The sequence below is a fragment of the Oncorhynchus clarkii genome, chromosome 29, assembly GCF_045791955.1.
Source record: "Oncorhynchus clarkii lewisi isolate Uvic-CL-2024 chromosome 29, UVic_Ocla_1.0, whole genome shotgun sequence".
NCBI lineage: Eukaryota > Metazoa > Chordata > Actinopteri > Salmoniformes > Salmonidae > Oncorhynchus > Oncorhynchus clarkii.
The window spans coordinates 46,494,763-46,503,560 of record NC_092175.1 but is presented as its reverse complement, the minus strand read 5'-3'; the positions used below and the strand labels follow the sequence as shown (position 1 = coordinate 46,503,560).

Genomic DNA, 8,798 nt, shown 5'->3' with positions numbered 1-8,798 from the left:
GGCTCAGTCAGGTCCAGTACCATATTAACAATGTACAGGGATACTGGAGTGATGGAGGTGGATATATATAGGGGGAAGGAGACAGGGATACTGGAGTGATGGAGGTAGATATGTATAGGGTGAAGGAGACAGGGATACTGGAGTGATGGAGGTAGATATGTATAGGGGGAAGGAGACAGGGATACTGGAGTGATGGAGGTAGATATGTATAGGGGGAAGGAGACAGGGATACTGGAGTGATGGAGGTAGATATGTATAGGGGGAAGGAGACAGGGATACTGGAGTGATGGAGGTAGATATGTATAGGAGACAGGGATACTGGAGTGATGGAGGTAGATATGTATAGGGGGAAGGAGACAGGGATACTGGAGTGATGGAGGTAGATATGTATAGGAGACAGGGATACTGGAGTGATGGAGGTAGATGTGTATCGCTCCCTGTGAGTGTGGATAGAGATTCAATTTATTTGCAAATTATGGTGGAAAATAAGTATTTGGTCACCTACAAACAAGCAAGATTTCTGCCTCTCACAGACCTGTAACTTCTTCTTTAAGAGGCTCCTCTGTCCTCCACTCGTTACCTGTATTAATGGCACCAGTTTGAACTTGTTATCAGTATGGGTTAATGGGTTGTTACTATGGGTTGTTACCGTGGGTTATTGCCGTTTCTTGTTGCCGTGGGTTGTTGCCGTGGGTTGTTGCCGTGGGTTGTTACCGTGGGTTGTTACAGTGGTTTGTTAATGGGTTGTTGCGATGGGTTTTTGCTATGGGTTGTTGCGTTGCTATGGGTTGTTGCCGTGGGTTGTTGCCATGGGTTGTTAATATGACTAGGATTGTGTCTTTGGCTGCTGTACAATTTGAGAACATGAGAAATACTGGTTTCAATGGCATATGAGGAGGTGTGTATACAATAATACCCTTAACATTCCTATGGTCTGAACACCATGGCCTCGGTGCCCTGGCAGATGGCCTCGGTGCCCTGGCAGATGGCCTCGGTGCCCCGGCAGATGGCCTCGGTGCCCCGGCAGATGTTCTCGGTGCCCCGGCAGATGTTCTCGGTGCCCCGGCAGATGGCCTCGGTGCCCCGGCAGATGGCCTCGTTGCCCTGGCATGTTGGGAACCTCCTTGAAGGCCAAATGGCCTTGACCCTAAAATCATGAAATTCCAGGCCTGATAGCAAGTACTCTACGGCACACTACACCACAGTAACAAGTACACTACAGTAACATACAGTACACTAGAGTAACCTATACTACAGTAACCTACACTACAGTAACCTACACTACAGTAACCCACAGTAACCAAATCAAATCAAATTTATTTATATAGCCCTTCGTACATCAGCTGATATCTCAAAGTGCTGTACAGAAACCCAGCCTAAAACCCCAAACAGCAAGCAATGCAGGTGTAGAAGCACGGTGGCTAGGAAAAACTCCCTAGAAAGGCCAAAACCTAGGAGGAAACCTAGAGAGGAACCAGGCTATGTGGGGTGGCCAGTCCTCTTCTGGCTGTGCCGGGTGGAGATTATAACAGAACATGGCCAAGATTTTCAAATGTTCATAAATGACCAGCATGGTCCAATAATAATAAGGCAGAACAGTTGAAACTGGAGCAGCAGCACAGCCAGGTGGACTGGGGACAGCAAGGAGTCATCATGTCAGGTAGTCCTGGGGCATGGTCCTAGGGCTCAGGTCCTCCGAGAGAGAGAAAGAGAGAAGGAGAGAATTAGAGAACGCACACTTAGATTCACACAGGACACCGAATAGGACAGGAGAAGTACTCCAGATATAACAAACTGACCCTAGCCCCCCGACACATAAACTACTGCAGCATAAATACTGGAGGCTGAGACAGGAGGGGTCAGGAGACACTGTGGCCCCATCCGAAGACACCCCCGGACAGGGCCAAACAGGAAGGATATAACCCCACCCACTTTGCCAAAGCACAGCCCCCACAACACTAGAGGGATATCTTCAACCACCAACTTACCATCCTGAGACAAGGCTGAGTATAGCCCACAAAGACCTCCGCCACGGCACAACCCAAGGGGGGGGGGGCGCCAACCCAGACAGGATGACCACATCAGTGACTCAACCCACTCAGGTGACGCACCCCCTCCAGGGACGGCATGAGAGAGCCCCAGTAAAGCCAGTGACTCAGCCCCTGTAATAGGGTTAGAGGCAGAGAATCCCAGTGGAAAGAGGGGAACCGGCCAGGCAGAGACAGCAAGGGCGGTTCGTTGCTCCAGAGCCTTTCCGTTCACCCTCCCACTCCTGGGCCAGACTACACTCAATCATATGACCCACTGAAGAGATGAGTCTTCAGTAGAGACTTAAAGGTTGAGACCGAGTTTGCGTCTCTGACATGGGTAGGCAGACCGTTCCATAAAAATGGAGCTCTATAGGAGAAAGCCCTGCCTCCAGCTGTTTGCTTAAAAATTCTAGGGACAATTAGGAGGCCTGCGTCTTGTGACCGTAGCGTACGTGTAGGTATGTACGGCAGGACCAAATCAGAGAGATAGGTAGGAGCAAGCCCATGTAATGCTTTGTAGGTTAGCAGTAAAACCTTGAAATCAGCCCTTGCTTTGACAGGAAGCCAGTGTAGAGAGGCTAGCACTGGAGTAATATGATCAAATTTTTTGGTTCTAGTCAGGATTCTAGCAGCCGTATTTAGCACTAACTGAAGTTTATTTAGTGCTTTATCCGGGTAGCCGGGAAAGTAGAGCATTGCAGTAGTCTAACCTGGAAGTGACAAAAGCATGGATTAATTTTTCTGCATCATTTTTGGACAGAAAGTTTCTGATTTTTTCAATGTTACGTAGATGGAAAAAAGCTGTCCTTGAAATGGTCTTGATATGTTCTTCAAAAGAGAGATCAGGGTCCAGAGTAACGCCGAGGTCCTTCACAGTTTTATTTGAGACGACTGTACAACCATTAAGATTAATTGTCAGATTCAACAGAAGATCTCTTTGTTTCTTGGGACCTAGAACAAGCATCTCTGTTTTGTCCGAGTTTAAAAGTAGAAAGTTTGCAGCCATCCACTTCCTTATGTCTGAAACACATTCTTCTAGCAAGGGCAATTTTGGGGCTTCACCATGTTTAATTGAAATGTACAGCTGTGTGTCATCCGCATAGCAGTGAAAGTTAACATTATGTTTTCGAATGACATCCCCAAGAGGTAAAATATATAGTGAAAACAATAGTGGTCCTAAAACAGAACCTTGAGGAACACCGAAATTTACAGTTGATTTGTCAGAGGACAAACCATTCACAGAGACAAACTGATATCTTTCCGACAGATAAGATCTAAACCAGGCCAGAACTTGTCCGTGTAGACCAATTTGGGTTTCCAATCTCTCCAAAAGAATGTGGTGATCGATGGTATCAAAAGCAGCACTAAGGTCTAGGAGCACGAGGACAGATGCAGAGCCTCGGTCCGATGCCATTAAAATGTCATTTACCACCTTCACAAGTGCCGTCTCAGTGCTATGATGGGGTCTAAAACCAGACTGAAGCATTTCGTATACATTGTTTGTCTTCAGGAAGGCAGTGAGTTGTTGCGCAACAGCCTTTTCTAAAATTTTTGAGAGGAATGGAAGATTCGATATAGGCCGATAGTTTTTTATATTTTCTGGGTCAAGGTTTTACTTTTTCAAGAGAGGCTTTATTACTGCCACTTTTAGTGAGTTTGGTACACATCCGGTGGATAGAGAGCCGTTTATTATGTTCAACATAGGAGGGCCAAGCACAGGAAGCAGCTCTTTCAGTAGTTTAGTTGGAATAGGGTCCAGTATGCAGCTTGAAGGTTTAGAGGCCATGATTATTTTCATCATTGTGTCAAGAGATATAGTACTAAAACACTTGAGCGTCTCTCTTGATCCTAGGTCCTGGCAGAGTTGTGCAGACTCAGGACAACTGAGCTTTGAAGGAATACACAGATTTAAGGAGGAGTCCGTAATTTGCTTTCTAATAATCAAAATCTTTTCCTCAAAGAAGTTCATGAATTTATCACTGCTAAAGTGAAAGTCATCCTCTCTTGGGGAATGCTGCTTTTTAGTTAGCTTTGCGACAGTATCAAAAAGGAATTTCGGATTGTTCTTATTTTCCTCAATTAAGTTAGAAAAATAGGATGATCGCGCAGCAGTAAGGGCTCTTCGGTACTGCACAGTACTGTCTTTCCAAGCTAGTCGGAAGACTTCCAGTTTGGTGTGGCGCCATTTCCGTTCCAATTTTCTGGAAGCTTGCTTCAGAGCTCAGGTATTTTCTGTGTACCAGGGAGCTAGTTTCTTATGAGAAATGTTTTTAGTTTTTAGGGGTGCAACTGCATCAAGGGTATTGCGCAAGGTTAAGTTGAGTTCCTCAGTTAGGTGGTTAACTGATTTTTGTCCTCTGGCGTCCTTGGGTAGACAGAGGGAATCTGGAAGGACATCAAGGAATCTTTGTGTTGTCTGTGAATTTATAGCACGACTTTTGATGATCCTTGGTTGGGGTCTGAGCAGATTATTTGTTGCAATTGCAAACGTAATAAAATGGTGGTCCGATAGTCCAGGATTATGAGGAAAAACATTAAGATCCACAACATTTATTCCATGGGACAAAACTAGGTCCAGCGTATGACTGTGACAGTGAGTGGGTCCAGAGACATGTTGGACAAAACCCACTGAGTCGATGATGGCTCCGAAAGCCTTTTGGAGTGGGTCTGTGGACTTTTCCATGTGAATATTAAAGTCATCAAAGATTAGAATATTATCCGCTATGACTACAAGGTCCGATAGGAATTCAGGGAACTCAGTGAGGAACACTGTATATGGCCCAGGAGGCCTGTAAACAGTAGCTATAAAAAGTGATTGAGTAGGCTGCATAGATTTCATGACTAGAAGCTCAAAAGACGAAAACGTCATTTTTTTTTTTGTAAATTGAAATTTGCTATCGTAAATGTTAGCAACACCTCCGCCTTTGCGGGATGCACGGGGGATATGGTCACTAGTGTAGCCAGGAGGTGAGGCCTCATTTAACACAGTAAATTCATCAGGCTTAAGCCATGTTTCAGTCAGGCCAATCACATCAAGATTATGATCAGTGATTAGTTCATTGACTATAATTGCCTTTGAAGTAAGGGATCTAACATTAAGTAGCCCTATTTTGAGATGTGAGGTATCATGATCTCTTTCAATAATGACAGGAATGGAGGTGGTCTTTATCCTAGTGAGATTGCTAAGGCGAACACCGCCATGTTTAGTTTTGCCCAACCCAGGTCGAGGCACAGACACGGTCTCAATGGTGATAGCTGAGCTGACTACACTGACTGTGCTAGTGGCAGACTCCACTATGCTGGCAGGCTGGCTAACAGCCTGCTGCCTGGCCTGCACCCTATTTCATTGTGGAGCGAGGGGAGTTAGAGCCCTGTCTATGTTGGTAGATAAGATGAGAGCACCCCTCCAGCTAGGATGGAGTCCGTCACTCCTCAGCAGGTCAGGCTTGGTCCTGTTTGTGGGTGAGTCCCAGAAAGAGGGCCAATTATCTACAAATTCTATCTTTTGGGAGGGGCAGAAAACAGTTTTCAACCAGCGATTGAGTTGTGAGACTCTGCTGTAGAGCTCATCACTCCCCCTAACTGGGAGGGGGCCAGAGACAATTACTCGATGCCGACACATCTTTCTAGCTGATTTACACGCAGAAGCTATGTTGCGCTTGGTGATCTCTGACTGTTTCATCCTAACATCGTTGGTGCCGACGTGGATAACAATATCTCTATACTCTCTACACTCGGCAGTTTTAGCTTTAGCCAGCACCATCTTCAGATTAGCCTTAACGTCGGTAGCCCTGCCCCCCGGTAAACAGTGTATGATCGCTGGATGATTCGTTTTAAGTCTAATACTGCGGGTAATGGAGTCGCCAATGACTAGAGTTTTCAATTTGTCAGAGCTAATGGTGGGAAGCTTCGGCGTCTCAGACCCCGTAACGGGAGGAGGAGAGACCAGAGAAGACTCGGCCTCTGACTCCGACCCGCTGCTTAATGGGGAAAACCGGTTGAAAGTTTCTGTCGGCTGAATGAGCGACACCGGTTGAGCGTTCCTACAGCATTTCCTTCCAGAAACCGTGAGAAAGTGAGAAACCGTGAGAAAGTTGTCCGGCTGCGGGGACTGTGCCAGGGGATTTATACTACTATCTGTACTTACTGGTGGCACAGACGCGGTTTCATCCTTTCCTACACTGAAATTACCCTTGCCTAGCGATTGCGTCTGAAGCTGGGCTTGTAGCACAGCTATCCTCGCCGTATCCTCGCTGTACTCGCCGTAAGGCGAGTACAGCGACTGCAATTAGAAGGCATCATGTTAATGTTACTACTTAGCTTCGGCTGTTGGAGGTCCTGACGAACCGTGTCCAGATAAAGCGTCCGGAGTGAAAAAGTTGAGTAGGAAAAAACAAAAATATGAACGGTAATTAAAAAGTAAAAACCGTAAATTTGTCAGGTAGCAAAACAGGTTGGCAACAAAACGCACAGCAACTCAAAAACAAGTCTGCAAGTCGTGACCGGAAATGACCCACAGTAACCTACATGTGGAGTTCTGTCTGGTGAACTAAGAGGCTTATTATACGACACCAGCTGTCATTGTCTGTATGTCCTTCTTACTGTCTCCTCTCTCTCCATGTCCCTCTTACTGTCTCCTCTCTCTCCATGTGTCCCTCTTACTCTGTCTCCTCTCTCTCCATGTGTCCCTCTTACTCTGTGTCCCTCTTACTCTGTCTCCTCTCTCTCCATGTGTCCCTCTTACTCTGTCTCCTCTCTCTCCATGTGTCCCTCTTACTCTGTCTCCTCTCTCTCCATGTGTCCCTCTTACTCTGTCTCCTCTCTCTCCATGTGTCCCTCTTACTCTGTCTCCTCTCTCTCCATGTGTCCCTCTTACTCTGTCTCCTCTCTCTCCATGTGTCCCTCTTACTCTGTCTCCTCTCTCTCCATGTGTCCCTCTTACTCTGTCTCCTCTCTCTCCATGTGTCCCTCTTACTCTGTCTCCTCTCTCTCCATGTGTCCCTCTTACTCTTTCTCCTCTCTCTCCATGTGTCCCTCTTACTCTGTCTCCTCTCTCTCCATGTGTCCCTCTTTCTCTGTCTCCTCTCTCTCCATGTGTCCCTCTTACTCTGTCTCCTCTCTCTCCATGTGTCCCTCTTACTCTGTCTCCTCTCTCTCTATGTGTCCCTCTTACTCTGTCTCCTCTCTCTCCATGTGTCCCTCTTACTCTGTCTCCTCTCTCTCCATGTGTCCCTCTTACTCTGTCTCCTCTCTCTCCATGTGTTCCTCTTACACTGTCTCCTCTCTCTCCATGTGTTCCTCTTACTCTGTCTCCTCTCTCTTTTATTGTCCCTCTTACTCTGTCTCCTCTCTCTCCATAAGGCTAGTTGATCTGTTCTGACCCTGGACGGTAAGGCTAGTCGATCTGTTCTGACCCTGGACGGTAAGGCTAGTCGATCTGTTCTGACCCTGGACGGTAAGGCTAGTCGATCTGTTCTGACCCTGGACGGTAAGGCTAGTCGATCTGTTCTGACCCTGGACGGTAAGGCTAGTCGATCTGTTCTGACCCTGGACGGTAAGGCTAGTCGATCTGTTCTGACCCTGGACGGTAAGGCTAGTCGATCTGTTCTGACCCTGGACGGTAAGGCTAGTCGATCTGTTCTGACCCTGGACGGTAAGGCTAGTCGATCTGTTCTGACCCTGGACGATAAGGCTGGTCGATCTGTTCTGACTCTGGACGATAAGGCTGGTCGATCTGTTCTGACCCTGGACGGTAAGGCAATTTGATGTTGACTTCCTGAACTCAAGTGTGTGTGTGTGTGTGTTTGCAGATAGCAGCCATCCTGCGGAGGAGGAAGAAGGACTATTACCTGAAGAGACTCCTCCCTGAGATCCTTCAGTCCACGTCCTTCCTCACTGCTAATGGAGGACTCTACATCGCCTTCTTCTGCATCCTCAGGTAAACACACACACACACAGCCAGACATACACAGCCACACACACAGCCAGCCACACACACACACAGCCACACACACACACACACACACAGAGTCCTTGAGTGGCCTGACCTGATAGCCAATCAGAGGGCTTTGAAGCAGTCTCTGTCCTTTGGCCCAGTAGGGTGTAGGGGGTGAAGTCCATAGTGTACTAGAAGGGGCCAGGCAGTGTCAGATAAGACTTCAGATATGTTGTTATCTTGTTTGGTGTGTGTTAGGAAACTGCTGGGTGGCTTCACCTCCTGGTCCGCTGGGTTCGGTGCAGCTCTACCTGCCTCTTACATCTCTATCCTCATGGAACGCAAGAGCAGGTAACCTCTTTTCTCCTCTCCCCTCCCATTTCCTCCTCTATGCTCTCTCCCATTTTCTCCCCTGCCCTCTCATCCCCTCCCTTCCCCTTTCTTCCCCTTTCCTCTTCTTCCCTTTTCTCTTCCTTTATTCTCTTCCCTTTTCCCCCCTCCCCTCTTTTCTCCTCTCCTCTCCCCTCTTTTCTCCTCTCCTCTCCCCTCTTTTCTCCTCTCCTCTCCCCTCTTTTCTCCTCTCCTCTCTCTCCTCTTTTCTCCTCTCCTCTCCCCTCTTTTCTCCTCTCCTCTCCCCTCTTTTCTCCTCTCCTCTCCCCTCTTTTCTCCTCTCCTCTCCCCTCTTTTCTCCTCTCCTCTCTCTCCTCTTTTCTCCTCTCCTCTCCCCTCTTTTCTCCTCTCCTCTCCCCTCTTTTCTCCTCTCCTCTCCCCTCTTTTCTCCTCTCCTCTCCCCTCTTTTCTCCTCTCCTCTCTCTCCTCTTTTCTCCTCTCCT

At 47.5% G+C, this 8,798-nt stretch overlaps 1 protein-coding gene across 1 annotated transcript in view; it reads left to right on the top strand.

Annotated features, from left to right (window-relative positions):
- The window catches only part of LOC139388019 (transmembrane protein 135), a 34,371-nt gene that overhangs the window by 6,686 nt on the left and 18,887 nt on the right, over positions 1–8,798 (top strand). Inside the window, exons 2-3 of the mRNA XM_071134501.1 lie at positions 7,841–7,968; positions 8,224–8,316. Coding sequence (XP_070990602.1) covers positions 7,841–7,968; positions 8,224–8,316 — 221 coding nt within the window. The remainder of the gene's footprint in view (positions 1–7,840; positions 7,969–8,223; positions 8,317–8,798) is intronic.